The 24,281-nt window shown below is 32.8% G+C and overlaps 1 protein-coding gene across 4 annotated transcripts; it reads right to left on the bottom strand.

The window, feature by feature from the left end:
• Positions 1-7,315: 7,315 nt before the first annotated feature.
• Positions 7,316-23,502, bottom strand: LOC146996572 (uncharacterized). 4 transcript variants are annotated; one of them, XM_085821007.1, is made up of 3 exons: positions 15,462-23,208; positions 12,655-12,767; positions 7,316-8,646 (listed from the first exon to the last, which is right to left on the bottom strand). In XM_085821007.1, exon 1 carries the CDS (start codon positions 22,434-22,436, stop codon positions 17,094-17,096), a length of 5,343 nt encoding a protein of 1,780 aa, XP_085677133.1. In that variant the 5' UTR covers positions 22,437-23,208; the 3' UTR covers positions 7,316-8,646; positions 12,655-12,767; positions 15,462-17,093. The 4 variants fall into 4 exon arrangements, 1 of the variants encoding a protein (XP_085677133.1); XR_015042235.1 differs by lacking the exon at positions 15,462-23,208 and adding an exon at positions 23,229-23,502 and having other exon boundaries at positions 7,366-8,646; XR_015042234.1 differs by lacking the exon at positions 15,462-23,208 and adding an exon at positions 14,195-14,311 and having other exon boundaries at positions 7,366-8,646.
• Between the last annotated feature and the right edge of the window lie 779 nt (positions 23,503-24,281).

Below are 24,281 nucleotides of genomic sequence, written 5' to 3'. Positions count from 1 at the left end.
TTACACAAAAATGGCATCGCGCACACTCTTCACTATATCCATGTACACTGCTTTTTTCTCATAAATTAGAAAAATTTCACAAAAATACATGACAATTTTCTGAATCTTTAAACCCGGTAAAAAGAACATATATGAAATTACCTGATCGCGAAAAAGTATATACCCTTTCCAAATATGAACATTTCCACATATAAAATAAATAAAATATCCAAAAACTTTTACCTCTAAATCATCTATTATATTATAAACATCACCAACGAATTCATACCGCAAGCATTACAAATACTTAGTGTCAACTATTTAAATTATTTCCATGCACGTTTACTTCAACTAAAACGTATACCAAATTCCTACAAACATAAAATTCACAAAATAACTATCATTTAATTAAAATATCACTAAACCATGTACACGTCGACTTATTTTTACTTAAAAAAAAATCTCAGAATTGCACAAAAATGGCATTGCGCACACTCTTCACCATATCCATGTACACTGCTTTTTTCTCATAAATTAGAAAAATTTCACGAAAATGCATGACAATTTTCTGAATCTTTAAACCCGGTAAAAAGAACATATATGAAATTACCTGATCGGGATAAAGTATAAATATGAACATTTCCACATATAAAATAAATAAAATATCCAAAAACTTTTACCTCTACATCATCTATTATATTATAAATGTCACCAACGAATTCATACCGCAAACATTACAAATACTTAGTGTCAAATATTTAAATTATTTCCATGCACGTTTACTTCAACTAAAACGTATACCAAATTCCTACAAACATAAAATTCACAAAATAACTATCATTTAATTAAAATAAAATTAAATTCAAAAACACTACTTGAAATATAAATAAGCACATACATTAAATTAATAAAAATTAGCTTACAATTCTAATTAGTTTAAACTAAATCATTGCTAATAACAATTTTCCCAATAATACCAAATTACTTTACTTCCACCTTACATTTACATGCATAAAAATAATATCCTCAAATAATTAAAAATTCTAACTTACCTAATCTTCTTCAGAATCTTGCTTACATGGTGGATACACTTTTATTATGTATTCAATACAATTATTGAACGATTTTTTCTGCGAATTTTTCCTCCGCTAAATAAAAAGCAAAATTATCACAATGCCTCGGAATGGCGCTTTTTATAGCACTCCACGTGCCCTCTATTGTATTGGTATGTGCACCTGTTTCCGGATCTTTAAAATAATATTTGTGGTTCACAGCAAGATGTTTAAAACCTTCATCTTTCAAACATTCATACGATTTTTCACCTTAGACAGCGCCATACAATCCCAAAATTATTCAACCCTACTTCACACAACACACAATGAAGCTTAATACAAAATAATATACAGCCACATATATTTTTCCAAATTCCCCCCTTTTCCGATTAAAGAACCGTAATTCGTCCATTAATATCACATGACATATCCCATGATCTCTCATTTCCCTCACACAAAATAATGCGTAATCGGAACTGAGTACTGCTCACATTATTACCCGAAGTTCCAGGTAGTAACCTTTATCGCCTCCAAAATGTCGCCAAACTACCAGTTACCATATTCTAAAGATCAGCCGAACTTTGTTACTGAACAAGAAATTATGCCTGTTTATAGAACTAAAGAGAAAGTATTAACACATGAAACGAAGCAACTTAAACAACTTACATTGAAAGAAATGTTTAAAAAGTAAACAAATAAATATTAAGCTTTTGTAAATTTTGATACCCTTTTTAGATCAGGGATGTCAAACTCATAGGTACACTTGGGTCAAACAAACAAGGTTTAACTTAAAATTTCAAAAAAAAGTCACTTTCTTCATGCCTTTATCCATTTTTTTAAGTTAAACCACAAAAAAAAAACAAAAAAAAAAAAATCAATATTCATAGAAACGTAGATTTATTTCGAATAATACAATAATAAACATATATATATAATTTATATAGAATAGAACAAGAAAAATTTAATGTTTATGTCCAGATACTTGACATCTCTTCTCTGCTATTATCTTTCCTATTTCGGAGGAATTTTGTTTGCAGTGATAACTTTCAACGCTGGCCCAAGGTGAGCATCATTAATACGGTTTCTAATAGGAGACTTATTACCTTTCATGACTGAAAATAACGGCTCGCACTGATAAGTGCTACCAAACATGGAAATAATTTCATATGCGAATTTTCGAGTATTTTCAAACCTGGCTGGTAAATATTTGTAAAATTCAGGCACGCCCACTTCAATGAATTTTGCTTTCAAATTTGAGTTGCATTGAATCTCGATCACCTCCATTTGCATATGGCTGGGTACTGAGTCAATACTTATTGAGAAAATCGAAGAAAACAAAAAAAAAATTTGTCTTCGAGAGAACTAAAATCATTAAACCTCGTTTCAAATTCAGTTGTTAAATTTGCAATTTTTTCTGAGTATTTTTGATACGAACAAGTATCATCTAAACTTGATTTGTTCATGCTACACGTCGGGAAGTGCATCAAATCTTCATTTTTAAGTTGTTTTTCCCAAAGAAGTAGTTGACATTTGAATGCTTTAATTATGTCAAACATGTTCGTAATGATATGATCTTTTCCTTGTAACGATAAATTTAAATCGATTAAGTGTTTGGTTATATCATCCAAGAAAGATAAATCTTGTATCCATATTGGATCGTAAAACAAACTTATGTCTTGATTTTTCACTTTTAAAAACTGACATATTTCTTCTTTCAAATCGCAGAATTGTTTGAGAATCTTGGAGCAAGATATCCAGCGTACCTCGGTATAGTAGGACAAACCTGAATATTCACTATCTAACTCACTTCACAAAGCAGTGAATTGACGCTGATTTAAACCTCGAGATCTTATAAAATTTATAACTTTTTTTATATATGACAAAACATTCTCCATATTTATTACTTTCGTGCATAGAACTTCTTGATGTATAATACAATGGATATGATGAATGTTTGAACCGTGAATTTCACTAAGTTTTTTCTTAGTAATGCTACGAAGCCCTTGTTTTTCCCGGTCATTGATGGAGCGCCATCTGTAGCTACAGAATTTAATTTTGCCAAAGGTAGATTGTATTTCTGCAGAAGTCCAAAAACACAAGTAAATATATCTTCTCCTGTGGTAGTACCACGCATCTGTACGGCAACATGAAGCAAATCAAATCTAATTACAATTCTAAATAAAAAAAAGTAAATAAATAAATAACTATGAAATCCGTAACAATATGAATTAAGTAATAATTATTAATAAAGCAAAGTGCATGCACATGCATGCACCAATATATCGTACAAAACTATGATTGGAAAACAGACCATGAGTTCGGCCACATTCGGCTATCGGGGGATGCGTACAAGTTCTGAGTGCACGTGTTCCCCAAAAGCCGAAGGTAGCTGAACACAAGCTACTCACACGCATTTGTAATTTAAGTAGTGTGTGTGTCAGCTCGCTGTGAGTAATCTAACAACACTGAATAAATTATCATTAATTACTTAGCAGTAAACATTTAATTTTTTTCTTCGTCGACATGTTATTATATTATTATTTGCCGATATATTGGCCAGGCCGCAAAAATATTTGTTGCGGGCCGCGAGTTTGACATCCTTGCTTTAGATCATAATTGCTCTTTATTTCATAAATTACTGTTTTATATTTTTAATTTTATCATTTCTGCATGCCATCTTACCAGATTTAAATTGATGATCTATAATCCGGAAAAAACCCTAATCCAGAATCACGAAGTCTTTAAAGACCAGATTAAAGACTTTGTGCTGTATAATGTAAATAAACCAGAAGAAAATAAAAAATATTTTCACATTACCATCCAAGGACAATGGTGATACTTTTTAATATTATTATTGAATTTTTTCTGTTTTGCATTATAATCAAAGGTACTATTCGGTTTCGAGGGCCGTAAAAAATTGCCAAACTATTGTCGATGATAATGCTGCCAAAAATAATTGCAGCAACCCTAATAACTGTGGCAAGAAAAGAAGTATAATAGTAAATAACTATCTAACATTGATGTTTTAATTTAGATGAAAGGCTAATTTCATATAATACTTTTTAATTATTATAATTTATATGAAAAAGGCTAAACATGACTGAATGGAAGCATAAGAGCAATCGTGTTAAATTAAGAATTTACTTTATTCTCGTTAGCATCCTCTGACAATATATGAAATTAAAGTTAATTTAGATCATAATATATATTAAATAATAATATTAAATTGTATTAATAACAAATTAGCACGCACGCCCAAAGTTACAGTTACTAGTTATGGTTGCAGTGAACGATGAACTCGGATCGTTAAGTTAATAATTTTGGTAAAATTTATTAAGAAGTTCTGTAAGTTTTTGTAAATAGAATTATTGAAATTAGAACTGCTATTTACTGCCAATAAACAAATATAAAAACAAATATGAAATAAACAAATATAAAATGTTTGTTATGTAGTATAATTTTTCTTATATTCCTACTCTTATATTTAGTCACAATCTACATTTGATTATATTTAAGGTCTTGTTTTTACAGTTCAGAATGTATAATTAATAATACTGCTTTCTAATTTGATTAAAATAAAATACAGTAAATTATTTCAAACAGAATGGTATAGGTTATTTCGCTGCAAACAATTATACTAAATATACTTATTTATGTACATTTGAGAATTTAGCGCCGAGCAGTTATTAATCATCCATGATGCTCTTCTGTCTGCCTATTTACAATTCTAAATTACATTTTTGGTAAGAAAAATTAAATTCAAGACTAAAAAACTTTTTTTTAATGAAAATGTAACTTTTTTAAAAGCTTCATTTATTAGCTAGAATGGTTCCAGTTTACTTATCAGTATTATCACAGTGCATCAAATATTATTACTGGCTTATCAAACATTAGTAACAGTATAAATAGAGTTTTGACCCGATTGAATAAACGTAAAAAGACCAGCTAAGAAAAATTGTAGTCGCATAATAGGGTTTTAAAAACGATGTTTCAAATTTCAGCTAATTTTCTGTAATGCATCCCCGTCATTAACGCCACATGGATTGCCAAATATTTATAAAGGCACCTTCAATTTCGTAGCTTAATAGTAGCCACTTTTGCAGTTATTCCAGCCAGCCCTACATCAGAAACAACAGCCATTTAATGCACATTGGTCTTAAGTGTCTTTCCAATGCTGGATTTAAGTATCAGCTACACATATAAGCTACTATTACATATAGCTTAGTGCCCCCACTTTCTTCACCCCCCCCTAAAATTAAGATATAGTATAACAGACTTATAAAGGACTCCATATTTCAAACAGCCTAGGGCCTTATCAAGTCTAAATCTAGCTCTGTGTCTTCCTCAGAAAGGAATTCGTGCTAAATAATTCATGTGAGTACAGGAGCTTCGACAGAGGTTCATCATGCCCCAACCCATTGCTTTACAAAATTTCACTTAATACTCACATGCATGAATGACGTAATGGGCTGGAGCTACTCGGGTTGGAATCATAAACAGTGGCTCAGAGTCATGGGATTATCTTCAGAAATCATGTGAAATCTCGCCTACAAAAATCTTACTCTCCCATCTTGGGTAGTAGTAGGTATAGGCTCAGTAAACAGTCATCCACTTACATATTAAATGGCGAAGCGGTGTTAAGCAACATGGGACTGAGTAGCAGTGAGTTCATCTGGATCCACAGTCTGCGCTGAGATCTCGAAGACCTTTTTATAAGAAAGGAGGAAAATTGACCTTACATAAGTGCATCCTTATATAAGTTCAATTTTTGTTTTCATTACTGACTAATTAATTAAGCAAAGGATCAAATAAATCTTCGGCACCTTATGCAAATTCACTTTACTGGACTTTATCATCTATAAATACAGCTTCGAAATTCTAGATCACAAGGGCTCTGTTAAAAGAATCAAGCAAGCCAACTAGATATCTAGTTTGCCTTGAATCAAGATGGTTTGATAAGGAGTACATCATAACAGGGCCGTTCCTAGGCCATTAGATGCCCGAGTACTTTCGAGATTGCCGCCCCCCCAAATTTAAAACAAAATGCTCAATGATTAATAAAATTTATATTTCATATTCACTAAGTACTTACATATGACAAATTGTATAACAAGTACTGACATATGAGAAGTATTTACAATGAATTTGAAATATTTAGTTATCGCGAAAGTCCGGCCGCCCCTGATTTTCGAAGCCCGCTTACTTTTACGCTCTCCACCCTCACTAGGAACGGCCCTGCATCATAAAGATACTTGCACACCTGTGCAAATCGTGGTTGTTTGATAATCCTTGTTACCTAAAGAAACCTTGTTAGAAATGCGCCTGCCTTGAAGACGAACGTCCCTGATGAGTATCATTTACTAACTTCAGAAAAGCACTCTTCATAAAAGTGCATCCTTATGTAAGTTCAATTTTTGTTTTCATTACTGACTAACAGTGGAGTAGCTAGGGTGGGGCAAGGGAGGACATCTATCCCCGGGCGCAGAATTCAGGGGGCGTGAAATTGATGTTACAAAATTTTAGAATGAAATGTTTTCCGTTCTTGACACAGAGAAAGGGCGCAAAATCTTCAGTTGTCCCCGGGCGCCGAAAACCCTAGCTAAGCCTCTGCTGACTAATTAATTAAGCAAAGGATCAAATAAATCTTCGGCACCTTTATGCAAATTCATTTCACTGGACTTTGTATAAATGTACCCTTTGAGAAATGTGTGACAAGCGTTTCCGTAGAAAGATCTTGTTTTTCACAAAAGTGCCGAAAATTAATTCCATCCCCTGCATCATTAATTAATTCATCTGCAATGCCAATGAAAACCCCATTCGCATAAAAACCATTCGCATATTAAATTTTAACTTATCTCTTTACATTTTATATAATTTTAATTATTTAATTACTTTAATCTTTAATTATTTCAATAAATAATAATTATCTAATAATTTACAATTAAATTATAATTAATTAATTATATAATAATTATTGATTAAATAACAATTTATAATTAATTTGATAATAATTAACTCTTTAATTTTAAAATTATTAATGAGTTTAATAGTCATTTTATTTATTTATTTACTCTTGTTCCTCTTTGCTGACAATCTTCCATAGGACTCCGGTACTTCTAATCTTAGAAATTAAGCCCTGAATTAAAGTTACGGTTAATAAAACTTAGCTGAATATTAAATACATGTATCAAATTTATTGAGAATAAAATTGAAGCTAACAGAATAATAATAATAAATTAAAAAATTTATTTACATGCATACAATTTTATGTTAAATACACAGAAAATTTTCATACGAGAATACAAGAATAAAGAATTGTTTTATTAAAGAATCTGGAAATAACTATAGCCTTTTCTTTAAAATTCAATAACTTTTAAAATTATAGTGATATTTATAAAAACATAACCAAAATAATTTGATTAAACATTCCTTTTACATATTAGGTCAACTAATATAACTCATGAAATGTTTCTGGTATAGAAAAAAGGATCCTTCTAAAAAATTTTTCTTTACATATATATATAACTATAAATGTATCAGTTCATATTTTCTATAATTATGTTTTATGAAAATATTCTTAAACTATTGAAAAGAATGAAATTTCCTTCGTTTTCAAATGATTATGAGATGGATTTTAATGTAATGCTGATAAAGAAGACATTTTTAACATTAAAACGGAAAAATCTAAAATAGCTAAAACTTACACACCTTGGATAAAAATTTGCGAGGGAAAAATTATAAATATTAATGAAAATAAAATTTTCATAGCACATAATTTTAGCATTTTAGTAAAAAATTATAAAAATTGCATCATTATACTTTACATACAGCCACTTTACTGAGATATTTATTTCAATATTAAATATATAAATTTCATGTTTCATTTCCTATTTATCTATTTTACTATCTTCTAATTTAACGTATTTTGTTTCAAATCTCAGATAATGCATTAATTCCAGATTCAGCAGCAATTACTTTCACAAAACATATATGAAATTAACAAGATGCTATTAATTTTGCATGAAGGCTTTCCATATAAAATTAACTTCTCAGATTTTCTACATTTATATAGTTCTATATAAAAAGAGCATCCATTTTGGAACCTAATATGACCAATATGAAGTAATAATACATAAGTTATAATTTTAATAGTCACAGCATACTGAGATATTACATTTGGCCACAGCCTGCATACCCAGTAATGCAATTATTACCATAGTCTTCATATCCAATGATGCAATCATTTTGCTTATCATATGATAAGCTTGCTTTAAATTGATTTCATTAAAGGGTCCAATAGAATACCTCCCATAGCTTTTCAGTTTATTGGCATCTAACTTTATGGCACTAAGCACAGCAACTGGAAAATTGGTCACAAGATTTGTGGCTTAATTGTCTGATTTTCCGAGATTTATTCCAAAGAGGAATGTCAGTCAAAATAAACTGGAACTGGGTTTGCTTGATGCAGCCACTTGCCCTGAAGATGGTTAGCTTGGCTGTTCACAGCTTAATGACACTAAAATGAAGCTTGCCGCAGGGTGGTGAATTTTACTGCATAACTAAGCAAATAGCTCCTTCACATTTACAAGTCTGCTGCTTCTGCACACCTAATCAGCTGGAAGGGATAAAAATTATAAACATAAATAATTACAAAATCAATTCACAATAAATTTTATATTTTAGTTAATTTATTTATTGAATAAAATAAATGTTAAAGTAATTAAAAAGCAGCACTGAATTAAAATATTAGTAATACTCATAGTGTAACAATACTGATACTGCAAATGATAAATTAAACGAGTATTGGGCAGAGTCGTAGCTAGGGTTTTCAGCGCCCAGGGACAACTGAAGATTTCGTGAAACCTACTGCTCGCCAAGGATGGAAAACATTTAATTCTAAAATGTCGTAACATCAGTTTGGCGCCCCTTGGATTCTGCACCAGGGGACAGATGCCCCCCTCTAGCTACGCCCATGGTATTGGGACTTTAAAGCATTAGAAATGAGTGAGTGTTGCATACAAAGGTTAGTATTTTGGATGCATAAATTCATGTCACACATAGAGAAAATTATGAAAACTTCCATGCAGCTAGTCTATTTGGCAGGATACAGAAGTAATAAACATGTTTAATAATGAAACATAACTGAATAAAAATATTCATAATTAATGAGGGGAAATTTATAGTTTTGTTACTTTTTATTTCAGTTAATATTTCTATTGTGAAAACTATCTGACTTAATACACTGTTCACTTTCTCTTTGCCAGTATTAAACATTAATTCTGAATTATAATAAATTTTCTAGCTGCTCTGTTATTCATTCACAATGGTAATGGCTTGAGTTAATTTCTTCTGTGTTTATTTCATTTATAACCTCCCAAAGTTTTCAACTACATTTTATCCTATAGTTCCAATCTGAGGTAATGTGGTGCAAATATCCAGTGTTAAACTGTCATAATAATAGTACTATAGACAACTGAAGTTAACAAGCACATATTGTAAAGCTTCAATCATATGCAGAAGTGATTTATATGCAAGTATATCTATATCATTTGGCCAATTTGAATTCAACAAAATAATCTAATTTTCATAACTTTCTCAATTTTCAGTGTCTGCAGATAATCAAAACCATTATTAAAGAGGGACTACTGCACATTATTGTTAAGAAATATATCACATTTACATTCTTCAGCTTTATTAGTTTTTAACTTTAACAAATTAATATTTGTTAAAATAATTAATATTTGTACTAAAGATTAAATATAACACAGTTATAGCTCTGAAGCTATGTGACAGATGCAACGAGTGAAAGCTCTGAAGTCAGATCCCAATTAGTCTGGGTCGTATTTATTTTGCATATAAAACAATACATGTGAATTCTAGTTAAATAGAACCAATGACTAAAAAGCACTTGTTTTAAAAATACATAATAAAAAATGTAGTTTTCCTATTACGTATCGATACAAAATAGCATATTAAAGTAAATTCATAGCTGCCCGGATTGTATAGTGGTTAGGGAAGCCTGAGTACAATACCGAGGGACCCGGGTTCAAATAACGGACAAGGCATGGACGTAAATTGTTTGTCCCTTCATAAGAGGCAAAGGTGGGATGCCTATTAGGTGCCTCCATAATAAAGAGACCACCATATCTGGCCTTGGGCGTGGCCAATGCAGGCATAGGCAAGCGCCCGCCATTGGAAAAAAAAAGTACATGTGCAAGAAATGAAGTTATTCTGATGCTAATGGTTTCATAAAATTAATCATTCTTTTCTGATAACTCAATTCATAATTATAATGTGGGGAAAAAAGGAGAAATATAGAATATCAAATCCCATTTACTTTCCTGAACCAAAGTATGAAAGTAACAGCACAGTGTATAAAAATGTTGAACAACTGCATCGTCTGTTAACACAATTATAACTGAAGTACTGTTTTGAAGAAGAGTATGGAGTTTTAGCGCAATTAGCATATACTTTGATGCTTCTTATTTCATTAAAGCTAATTCTTATAGATAGGCATAGTAATGTTTTGTTCATCAGCATTTTATGAATTATTGACAATTTCAAAACAAGTATAAATATGCAAAATAAAATAAGGAGCTGTATGACTTCAAGCTCATATAAATTGGAATACCTTATGTTGGAGCATTGCTGAACTCATACTTAAAACAGAATAAAATGATAAATGATAAAAAACACTACTATATATGCACTGTATGTTACTTTCCTGTTAAAGCAGACAGAGTCTGGATATATTTAAAAGTTACAAGTTACAAATTTGGCGATTCAATCAGCTTATTTTGTTATGGTGTCTTTATTAAACAATAATGAAATGTCACCTATGGATATTCTAATATACAGGGTGATTATAATTAAAGTTTAAGTTTCAAAACGCTATAAAAAAAGAACCACTCATGAAAATGACGTCAAATTTGAAAGGAATGTTATTGAAGAAGGCGGAAAGCGTATGGCAGAAGAAAAAATTTAGTTTCAAAAGTTAGCAACAGATGGCGCTGCAAGCGGAAGAAGACGTAAATTAAAATGTTAATTAAATTTCAGTGTTATAAAGCCGTCAGGTACCAGGCTGTTCCTCATTTTGCGTCTCAGACGTTCGCCATGGGTGTTTCACTGCAGGACCGCGCTCTGCTGGTAAAGCTGTATTACAAGAATGATGATTGTGCAAGAGTAGCTCTGCAAAAATTCAGGACACTGAAGGGTATAAAAGAAGGCATTGGTCCAATGAGTGTCGTAGGTCTAAAGAAAATGATGCAAAAATTCGAAACGACAGGTTCGCTTGATGCGCAGTCTGGTAGAGGGAGAAAACGAGTGCATTCGACGGTAGTTGAAGAAGTGGCCCCAGCATTACAGGAGGGGTTGGCCGGTGGTGTGCAACCGTGCAGTGCACGAGGAATTGCCCGAACATTAGACAGGCCTACGAGCACGGTGCTGAAAATTGTACGAAACATCCTGCAATGCTATCCGTACAAAATTGGATATGTGCAGGAGTTGCTTCCGTCTGACCTGACAGCTAGGGAGACGTTTGCGTTAGAATTCCTGGCTCGCATGGAAGTGGATAATGAATGGCCGTGGAAAATTTTGTGGACAGATGAAGCCCATTTTTATCTGACACGATACGTGAATACCCAGAATTGTCGAATACGGGCAACAGAAAATCCATTGGCAACGCACCCCGTACCACTTCATTCTGAAAAGGTCGTGGTATGGTGTGGCTTTATGGCATCATTCATCCTACAACCATATTTTTTCGAGCAGACGGGTGCTTCCGGTCCTGTTATCGCAACCGTCAGTGGTCAGAGGTATGCGTCTCTTTTGCGCAACCACGTGATTCCAGCTCTGCAACAGCATGGATGTGTGTATGAAATCATTTTTATGCAAGATGGCGCTCCTCCGCACATTGCACATCCCGTGAAGCAGCTGCTGAGGCGCCATTTCGGAAATGCTCGAATTATCAGCCGTCATTTCCCTACAGCCTGGCCGTCCCGATCGCCTGATCTTACTCCGTGTGATTTCTGGCTGTGGGGATATCTGAAGGATGTTGTGTTCCGTGCTCCAATTGCAAATTAGCGGAATTAAAGGCACGCATTTCACAACACATTCTGAACATCACCCCGGAGACACTGCGATCCGTTGTGGAACATGCTGTTTGTCGCTTTCAACTTGTTGCACACAATGGTGGACACCATATTGAACATGTTTTGCGCCAGTTCCGAACTTCTTTGATGAATGGTTCTTATGCGGTACGTCGCCGCAAAACTCTTGAAACCGATTTGTCCCTTTCGATGTGATATGTACAGTCATGCAAATAAAATTATTCAACAATTCTAATTTGTCAATACGTTTTAATGTGTAACTTCCACCTTAGCCATTGTTTTACGAATCATTTCTCCTCGTGATTCTGCCGCTTACAGCGCCATCTGTGGCTAACTTTCGAAACTAATTTTTTTCTTCTGCCATACGCTTTCCGCCTTCTTCAATAACATTCCTTTCAAATTTCACATCATTTTCATCAGTGGTTCTTTTTTTATAGCGTTTTTAAACTTAAACTTTAATTATAATCACCCTGTATTTTAAGAACATTAGGCTTAAATAAAAAGTTAAACTTTACCTTTCTGGATTTTGGAAAGCCTAACAGATTTCAGTTCACAAAAGTCCCATTTATTGCTATTACAAAGCTTTCATTTTCATCGAGCAAAAGCTTTCATTGAAGGGCAGTTCAACCTGAAAAAAGAAATTAAATCACCATTTAAAATTTCATGATCAGGGTAACAATATAAAGGTTTAGCACTCGGCTTATAAATAATCCTGCTCTTTCAGAAAAATTTAATTGCCATGACAATAGATTTAAGTTGGTAATTTATTTCAATAAAAAAATGCACTTTCCAGGAAAAACATGAGCACACGTAAAGTATTTACCATATAACATATTCCTCAAAGTATAGAACAATGGCTTCAAATCACATTAATTAGAAAGTTTGATTTCATTTCTACTTTAACCAGGTTGCCTTCATGGCCATATGACATACAATATATTCTTTAAAATAAAGACTAATGTAACAGATTCAAATAACAAATTTAAAAGTTTTGCCCCATAAGTGAAAACATAACTTTGTGAAATAAATCTTGCATCCAATTTAAAGCCATGAGAACTGATGTTTGAGAAATACTAAAGAAGGTTTATTTATATTTTTGATGCATTAGACATGAACCTGATTTAATCAAAAAAACTTTAATATGAGGGATAGGTTGGAATAGCTTTAACTTCTTTGATAAGCATTTTTAGAACAAAATGTTTTAATGACAAGTAAATTTCCATCATTTGCAAATCATTATATTATTAGAAAATACATTTTAACGAGATACTAACAACTATGACATTTTATGCATAAAAAGAGTAAAAATTAAGCCAGTTATCATTTGGCTTTGTGGTAGCTTTGCTTCTTCTCCCAGCATAAATTCTTTGGTGGTACACTACTATACTGTCAACAATATTATTTTCATATTAGTTCCACAACAGTAAATTAACTTGTTCCAGTTCAGAGTTTGAATGCGTCTGAAATGTTTTGTGCACAGTTTGAATTTAAGAAAAATCTCTTTGCTTCAGACTTATATTTTCAGCTTAATATTCTAATGATTTACTGTTTTTGAAATCGTATACTACAGCTATCCATTTGACTTTGAAGGGAAGATTAATAATTTTTATCTTCTTATATCCTACTCATACATCTTTCTTTCTGAGTAGCTATGTGCAGAGTTAAAAAATGTATAGACATATAAAAATAATAAGGATAGCTTAATTATTTTTATTGAGAAAAATTAAATGTGCATAGCTATATATGTAATAATACATAATTAAATTAGTCCAAATGATATTTAATGCATCTCCTTATCTATTTTAATATTTTCATTTAATATGTATTTAAATACACTAATCATTTTATCATTAGAATTCTAGTAAAAGTAAGAACAAAGCTATAATAAATTAAATGCTGTTGTTGGTTTCATTTTAACTTTGCCCAGTTCGTCTTCATGGCCATGGCAATATGTATAACATATATAATACCTAAAAAAGCTGAACTTTTTGTTATGTTAATAATAATAATTTGCTGCATTGGAAAATTACATACTATAAGTAACTGTTCTCTTACCGTAATGTTCGAAAAATAAAAACAGAAAATTTCCCTTTTCCTCCTTCCAAACTTTATTTTTTAACTCCCAAAACCCCATAAACGTTTTGCGAAAATATGAACTAATAATGATTTGCGATTTTCAAACTTTATTTTCTCTTACCGTAATGTTCGAAAAGTAAACAGAAAATTTCCCTTTTCCTCCTTCAGGAAAATTCCCTGTGTGGGTTGCAACAATTATCAGGGTTACCATATTCTGGCGCACATACGCTCACTTCCGATGTAAACAAATCCGAAATTTCGCCAAGCGCCGGTTATCTGAAAACTGCCGAAAAAATTTTAATTTAATATCTTCATAATTTTAGTATTTTTTACCATTTTACCCTTAAGACTAATTAAACTATAAAAGAGCATTTATGATTATAATTTTATTAAAAAATACAGTTTATTAAATCAACAGGTTGAAGAACAGCAAAGTTACTTCAATAAATTCCATGAAATAAAATTTTAAAGTAACATAGCAAATTTCTATGAGAGTCCTGCTTTACAAGCACATCTTATAGCTTCCAGAAAAAGGTTTTCCTTGAATTAGAAATTATAAAAATAGTGGCAAAGTGCCATATATCGCTAGTTTCTATTCCGTTCCGAATTTGCATTATTATGGGAACCATTTAAGACACTTTCATTTTTATGCCCGAGATGCTTATAATGATGATTTTTGCCAAGAATGATACAGTTATAAGTGAAGATTTTTTTTTTTAAATTGTACACACATGTTCATGCTTATAAAGTGTGCAACTGTTGCAAATTAAAAATCAAGTTTCTTTCAACACTGCTTAAAGAGCATAGAACAGTTTCTGGCTCTAGTGTAGAATTTGGTGCCCTCTGATTAGCAACAAATTTTCTTCAATTTTGGCGATGAAACCCAATTTCTGTTTACCATGACTGTTTTAACGTTGATTGATTTAGCATCCTGATTTTTGTAAATGAAAATAGATCAATGTGTACATGGACAAAGCTAAGGCAGTGCACAATGCCTAGTTTGTGCAATTCTCCAATATTCTCTTAAGTGAAAATAAAGCGATGTGTACATGGACACCAGGTTTGTGCAATTCTTCGACTTCTTATTTTGGTTTTGTGTATGTTGCGACCATCTTAAAATTGTGCTTTCCTGGCACCGATCTTAGCATCAAAAAGGAATCGCAAAAAGAAAAAAAAAAAGGGGGCAACCAATTCTAACTTCTATCTAGTTTCTGAATATATATATACTATATTTTGAGTTTCTTACCTGCATAGAAATACCACAATACAGATTTATTTTTTCAAATGTCTTCTTAGGTACTTTACACACATGGAACTGCTCTACTTGATATGTTCAGGATTTGAAAGAATTTTATCTTACAAGACCTCATTTCCCTTTATCACTATAATATGTAATAACTGTATACTGCTTTAGAATGTTATACACTCGAGACATTTGATAATGCAGCTGGATAGTCATACTGAGAATATTTCCTCATAATAGATTTAATTAGATGAAAAATATGTAAAAAAATGGACCTGTCTAATTTGACTGCAGGTCTTTAGTATTTTAACACAAAAAAGAAATCACCTAATATATTATTTCATTACAGGTACAAGAAAGGCATTTCTATCATTAATTCAATAGCTTTGATTGTTAAACTCTGAAATATTTTCAGCACAAAGAAGATACAAGTTACAGTACACATATAGGATGAAGCATTTAGTCCTGCTCCAGAATTGCATCTCAGAAGTATGTCAAATTGGTAACAATCGTATGTTCCCTACAGTGCATTTAACTAGCTAACAGATGTAGCACTGAATATGAGCGATACGAAAATCTGTGAAAAGTTATATCAAGGGTCAAAAATTCAAATTTCCGAAAAGGTGGAAGAAACACAAAACACATCATGGCATATTCTGAACAAAACAACAATTCCAGCTTCTTCAATCAAGGTCGGTATAAGCAGTTTTAGACTCTTTAAGATAGGATAGATAAGCAAATGTAGCTTCAAGTCAGCATTAGTTAAAAATGCAATTGAGGTAAAAACTTGCATAAATATAGTTTTTTGCTTTTTAAAAAAAATAATTAGATTATGATTTATTAGTATCAAATGACAATTCAAAAAACCTCTCCACAGCATCAGCAACACCCAATTTACCTTCAAATCTAAAATTCTGCCACTGAATGGCTCTTATTAAGAAGAATTCTCCCATCAATTAATACTGACAACTGTTGTGATTCAAACTGACCTGACCGCAAAAAATCAGATTTCTTTGCTGTGTACACAAATCTTTACTACACTGATAAATAAAATTTTGATACTAATTTAACATCTCCTCAAAAGAGCTTCTTTTCTGCTTAGATAAACAAATATTTTTTTGAATTATTCTGCTGTCCAAATGAATTCTTACATACATGACAGATTTCTCTCTTCTGTCGATATGCATATCTTAATAATTCTTTATTAAAAATTAACTTATCCATACTTTATGCACAAGTCTTGTCTCCTGTGTGAATAAGTGTATGACTGTTTAAACTACTCTTCTGATTAAATGACATCTTATATACTTCACACACATGACCATTCTCTCCTGTGTGAATATGTGCATGAGTGCATGGGTATAAATTACCCTTCAGACCAAATGACTTCTTACATACTTTACATGAGGCGTCTCTTGTGTGTGACTAAGCATATGCTTGTTTAAAATATCCTTTTGTTTAAATGATTTCTTACATACTTCACACACATGAGGTTTCTCTCCTGTGTGAATAAACATATGACTGCTTATATGAGACTTCTGACTAAAGGACTTTCTACATACTTCACACACATGAGGTTTCTCTCTGGTGTGACTAAGCAAATGCCTGTTTAAATAATTTTTTTGGTTAAATGACTTACATACTTCCCACACGAGGTTTCTCTCTGGTGTGACTAAGCATATGCTTCTTTAAATAATTTTTCTGTTTAAATAACTTCTTACATACTTCACACACATGAGGTTTCTCTCCTGTGTGAATAAGCATGTGTCTACTACATTTAGACTTCTCACTAAAAGATTTCTCACATACTTCACACACATGAGCTTTCTCTCCTGTATGAATAAGCATATGGGTGTTTAAAGCAGACTTCTGACTAAATGACTTCGTACATACTTCACAAATATGAGATTTCTCTCCAGTATGAATAAGCATATGGGTATTTAAAGCAGACTTCTGACTAAATGACTTCGTACATACTTCACAAATATGAGGTTTCTCTCCAGTATGAATAAGCATATGGGTATTTAAAGCAGACTTCTGACTAAATGACTTCGTACATACTTCACAAACATGAGGTTTCTCTTCTGTATGAATAAGCATATGGGTGTTTAAAGCAGATTTCTGACTAAATGACTTCGTACATACTTCACACACATGAGGTTTTTCTCCTGTATGAGTACGCATATGCGTGTTTAAATGCTCTTTCCGTTTAAAGGACTTCTTACATACTTTACATTCATGAGGTTTCTCAACTGTGTGAATATGTGCATGAGCATTTAAATTAGCCTTCAGACTAAATGACTTCTTACATACTTCACAAACATGAGGTTTCTCTCCTGTGTGAATAAGCATGTGTCTACTACATTTAGACTTCTCACTAAAAGATTTCTCACATACTTCACACACATGAGCTTTCTCTCCTGTATGAATAAGCATATGTGTGTTTAAAGCAGACTTCTGACTAAATGACTTCATACATACTTCACAAACATGAGGTTTCTCTCCTGCATGAATAACTGCATGAGTGTTTAACTTACTCTTCAGACTAAATGACTTCTTACATACTTCACACACATGAGGTTTCTCTCCTGTGTGAGTACGCATATGCGTGTTTAAATGGTCTTTCCGTTTAAATGACTTCTTACATACTTTACATGCATGAGGTTTCTCAACTGTGTGAATACGTGCATGAGCATTTAAATTAGCCTTCAGACTAAATGACTTCTTACATACTTCACAAACATGAGCTTTCTCTCCTGTATGAATAAGCATATGGGTGTTTAAAGCAGACTTCCGACTAAGTGACTTCGTACAAACTTCACAAATATGAGGTTTCTCTCCAGTATGAATAAGCATATGGGTATTTAAAGCAGACTTCTGACTAAATGACTTCGTACATACTTCACAAACATGAGGTTTCTCTTCTGTATGAATAAGCATATGGGTGTTTAAAGCAGATTTCTGACTAAATGACTTCGTACATACTTCACACACATGAGGTTTTTCTCCTGTATGAGTACGCATATGCGTGTTTAAATGCATTTTCCGTTTAAACGACATCTTACATACTTTACATTCATGAGGTTTCTCAACTGTGTGAATATGTGCATGAGCATTTAAATTAGCCTTCAGACTAAATGACTTCTTACATACTTCACAAACATGAGGTTTCTCTCCTGTGTGAATAAGCATGTGTCTACTACATTTAGACTTCTCACTAAAAGATTTCTCACATACTTCACACACATGAGCTTTCTCTCTTGTATGAATAAGCATATGTGTGTTTAAAGCAGACTTCTGACTAAATGACTTCATACATACTTCACAAACATGAGGTTTCTCTCCTGCGTGAATAACTGCATGAGTGTTTAACTTACTCTTCAGACTAAATGACTTCTTACATACTTCACACACATGAGGTTTCTCTCCTGTGTGAGTACGCATATGCGTGTTTAAATGGTCTTTCCGTTTAAACGACTTCTTACATACTTTACATGCATGAGGTTTCTCAACTGTGTGAATACGTGCATGAGCATTTAAATTAGCCTTCAGACTAAATGACTTCTTACATACTTCACAAACATGAGCTTTCTCTCCTGTATGAATAAGCATATGGGTGTTTAAAGCAGACTTCCGACTAAGTGACTTCGTACAAACTTCACAAATATGAGGTTTCTCTCCAGTATGAATAAGCATATGGGTATTTAAAGCAGACTTCTGACTAAATGACTTCGTACATACTTCACAAACATGAGGTTTCTCTTCTGTATGAATAAGCATATGGGTGTTTAAAGCAGATTTCTGACTAAATGACTTCGTACATACTTCACACACATGAGGTTTTTCTCCTGTATGAGTACGCATATGCGTGTTTAAATGCTCTTTCCGTTTAAAGGACTTCTTACATACTTTACATTCATGAGGTTTCTCAACTGTGTGAATATGTGCATGAGCATTTAAATTAGCCTTCAGACTAAATGACTTCTTACATACTTCACAAACATGAGGTTTCTCTCCTGTGTGAATAAGCATGTGTCTACTACATTTAGACTTCTCACTAAAAGATTTCTCACATACTTCACACACATGAGCTTTCTCTCCTGTATGAATAAGCATATGTGTGTTTAAAGCAGACTTCTGACTAAATGACTTCATACATACTTCACAAACATGAGGTTTCTCTCCTGCATGAATAACTGCATGAGTGTTTAACTTACTCTTCAGACTAAATGACTTCTTACATACTTCACACACATGAGGTTTCTCTCCTGTGTGAGTACGCATATGCGTGTTTAAATGGTCTTTCCGTTTAAATGACTTCTTACATACTTTACATGCATGAGGTTTCTCAACTGTGTGAATACGTGCATGAGCATTTAAATTAGCCTTCAGACTAAATGACTTCTTACATACTTCACAAACATGAGCTTTCTCTCCTGTATGAATAAGCATATGGGTGTTTAAAGCAGACTTCCGACTAAGTGACTTCGTACAAACTTCACAAATATGAGGTTTCTCTCCAGTATGAATAAGCATATGGGTATTTAAAGCAGACTTCTGACTAAATGACTTCGTACATACTTCACAAACATGAGGTTTCTCTTCTGTATGAATAAGCATATGGGTGTTTAAAGCAGATTTCTGACTAAATGACTTCGTACATACTTCACACACATGAGGTTTTTCTCCTGTATGAGTACGCATATGCGTGTTTAAATGCATTTTCCGTTTAAACGACATCTTACATACTTTACATTCATGAGGTTTCTCAACTGTGTGAATATGTGCATGAGCATTTAAATTAGCCTTCAGACTAAATGACTTCTTACATACTTCACAAACATGAGGTTTCTCTCCTGTGTGAATAAGCATGTGTCTACTACATTTAGACTTCTCACTAAAAGATTTCTCACATACTTCACACACATGAGCTTTCTCTCTTGTATGAATAAGCATATGTGTGTTTAAAGCAGACTTCTGACTAAATGACTTCATACATACTTCACAAACATGAGGTTTCTCTCCTGCGTGAATAACTGCATGAGTGTTTAACTTACTCTTCAGACTAAATGACTTCTTACATACTTCACACACATGAGGTTTCTCTCCTGTGTGAGTACGCATATGCGTGTTTAAATGGTCTTTCCGTTTAAACGACTTCTTACATACTTTACATGCATGAGGTTTCTCAACTGTGTGAATACGTGCATGAGCATTTAAATTAGCCTTCAGACTAAATGACTTCTTACATACTTCACAAACATGAGCTTTCTCTCCTGTATGAATAAGCATATGGGTGTTTAAAGCAGACTTCCGACTAAGTGACTTCGTACAAACTTCACAAATATGAGGTTTCTCTCCAGTATGAATAAGCATATGGGTATTTAAAGCAGACTTCTGACTAAATGACTTCGTACATACTTCACAAACATGAGGTTTCTCTTCTGTATGAATAAGCATATGGGTGTTTAAAGCAGATTTCTGACTAAATGACTTCGTACATACTTCACACACATGAGGTTTTTCTCCTGTATGAGTACGCATATGCGTGTTTAAATGCATTTTCCGTTTAAACGACATCTTACATACTTTACATTCATGAGGTTTCTCAACTGTGTGAATATGTGCATGAGCATTTAAATTAGCCTTCAGACTAAATGACTTCTTACATACTTCACAAACATGAGGTTTCTCTCCTGTGTGAATAAGCATGTGTCTACTACATTTAGACTTCTCACTAAAAGATTTCTCACATACTTCACACACATGAGCTTTCTCTCCTGTATGAATAAGCATATGTGTGTTTAAAGCAGACTTCTGACTAAATGACTTCATACATACTTCACAAACATGAGGTTTCTCTCCTGCGTGAATAACTGCATGAGTGTTTAACTTACTCTTCAGACTAAATGACTTCTTACATACTTCACACACATGAGGTTTCTCTCCTGTGTGAGTACGCATATGCGTGTTTAAATGGTCTTTCCGTTTAAACGACTTCTTACATACTTTACATGCATGAGGTTTCTCAACTGTGTGAATACGTGCATGAGCATTTAAATTAGCCTTCAGACTAAATGACTTCTTACATACTTCACAAACATGAGCTTTCTCTCCTGTATGAATAAGCATATGGGTGTTTAAAGCAGACTTCCGACTAAGTGACTTCGTACAAACTTCACAAATATGAGGTTTCTCTCCAGTATGAATAAGCATATGGGTATTTAAAGCAGACTTCTGACTAAATGACTTCATACATACTTCACAAACATGAGGTTTCTCTCCTGTATGAATAAGCATATGGGTGTTTAAAGAAGACTTCTGACTAAATGACTTCGTACATACTTCACAAACATGAGGTTTCTCTCCTGTGTGAATAAGCATGTGTCTACTACATTTAGACTTCTCACTAAAAGATTTCTCACATACTTCACACACATGAGCTTTCTCTCCTGTATGAATAAGCATATGGGTGTTTAAAGCAGACTTCTGACTAAATGACTTCGTACATACTTCACAAACATGAGGTTTCTCTCCAGTATGAATAAGCATATGGGTATTTAAAGCAGACTTCTGACTAAATGACTTCGTACATACTTCACAAACATGAGGTTTCTCTCCTGTGTGAATAAGCATATGGCTCTTTAAAGTAAACTTCCGACTAAAGGACTTCTTACATACTTCACACACATGAGGTTTTTCTCCTGTGTGAGTACGCATATGCGTGTTTAAATGCTCTTTCTGTTTAAACGACTTCTTACATACTTTACATGCATGAGGTTTCTCAACTGTGTGAATTCGTGCATGAGCATTGAAATTAGCCTTCAGAGTAAATGACTTCTTACATACTTCACACACATGACGCTTCTCTCCTGTGTGAATAAGCATATGGCTGTTTAAATTACCCTTCTGGCGAAATGTCTTCTTACATATTTCACATATATGAGGTTTCTCTCCTGCGTGAGTAAGCACATACATGTTTAAACTGAACTTTTGACTTAATGATTTCTACTTCACATACACGAGGTTCTTCTCCTGTGAGAATAAGCAGATGATTGTCTGAATTAGTCTTTTAACTAAATGTCTACATACCTCACATATAAGAGCTTTCTTTCCAATTTGAATTAATATATGCATCTTTTAAGTGGTTTTTCGACTAAATGACATCATACAAATTTCATACATACGAGGCTTTTGTTCAGCATGGATATGCACGTGCTGTTTTAAATATTACCTCTTCAACATGATTTGTTACTTTGTTACAAACCCTGAACCTAGAACATGCTCCTCATAAAACAGGCAATTTGCACTATATTGATAACTGTATTACATTCTTAATATAACTTGCTACGTATCTCGTGAATTTCATCCTCTGAAGGAATGTAAAACTGGCTGCTAAACAGAAATTTCGGTAAAAGTAGTTTTAAGTTGGTTTATTCTAGCATTTCACGCCTGATGTAAATACGCATTTTTCTTCGTAAAAGGATAAACACAAATTATTTATGTGACGTATATGGTGCTTGCTATTAGGACACCTTAAGAATGCCTTCATTCACAATAATGTTTAATTGAAAATTTATTTCTTATAGTTCACAAAAATAAGACTTCCTGCCCAATCACATAAACATGTTTAAACAGGAATTTGTAAAACTGTGTCACATATGGTATGTTACGACTACCTGAAATTTTTGTACAGTAGCTACCCAATGATTTATAGGTTAAAGTAGTTACATGATACGTTAGAAATTTAGTAACAACTCTTAAGCTTACACGGAAAAAAAGTAATCGGCTTTCAAGCTTTGAATACTAAACAGCATGAATTACAATTCAGCATGAAGTAAACTTTAATTGAAGAGTCACATCATAGTTTTAAAACAGCCACTTTCATTAAAAAAAACTATAACTGCGGTAATTATTCAAATAATAAAATCAGTTTCAACGAAAACAAAACTTATCACGTCAGACAACAATTACAGCGGACTAACGTCTTAAAACTACAGCTGGAGCAAACCGCATGTATTCGTTACTGAGTAACGGGTACATCGGTTGACTCGAAGTACCGATTCGGTACTCACAAATTCATTTCGTTACTCGCATCTGTCATACGATGCGGTTTGTTCGAGTACGAATGATGCGGTTTCTATGCGAATACGAATGATGCGGTTGCTGTTCGAATATGAATGATACGGTTGTGTCACAATGCACTCATATTTTTCATAGATAATTTTGAATTTTTTTGGGCATCGGGCAAACTCTTGTTTACATTATGTGTTTTAGTTGAAATACTATTTAGTTGTTGATATTTAAGAAAATGAGCAATTTTGATAGCGTGAAGCGTTATTTTGTATTTGCTTTTTACTATTGCTATTTATGTTTGTAATTTGAAAATTTAGATGATTCATCTTTTTTTTTTTTTTTTTTTTCCTTGAGCGTGCCATAGTCAGATTTTATTGATTTTAAATATTTATATACTGCACTTAGGTATTGTTTATATAAGAATATGTAGGTTAATATAGGTTCTTTACTTCCTTGTATCCAATAAAATCGCAGCAATTATTGTAATCGAGAAAACTTTTGGGTATCATATTTTAACGAAAATATCTGTTTTTGACGATTACGGAATGCATGTGAATTATTTTTTGGGCTGACGCCTGTACGTACGAACACAATGAAAAACTCTCTCTCTCTCTTTTTTTTTTTTTTTCAAAAAACTTATTGTTAAATGTAATCCCATTTACTCTAAGCTGATACTTATGACTAATGATTATGAGCCTAAGTTGATATTTGAAAGGGATTTTTTTCGTGATGTGTAAGTACGTATGT

Source organism: Stegodyphus dumicola, chromosome 7 (genome assembly GCF_044657685.1).
Source record: "Stegodyphus dumicola isolate Sdum_Otavi_A_Nest chromosome 7, ASM4465768v1".
NCBI lineage: Eukaryota > Metazoa > Arthropoda > Arachnida > Araneae > Eresidae > Stegodyphus > Stegodyphus dumicola.
Note: the sequence above shows the minus strand (reverse complement) of the source record. Positions and strands in the feature narration are given on the sequence as shown.

What these genes read in the sequence shown, in the direction of transcription:
- LOC146996572 (XM_085821007.1), bottom strand. Translation starts at nt 22,436, where the DNA reads ATGTATGTGCTTACTCACGCAGGAGAGAAACCTCATATATGTGAAATA.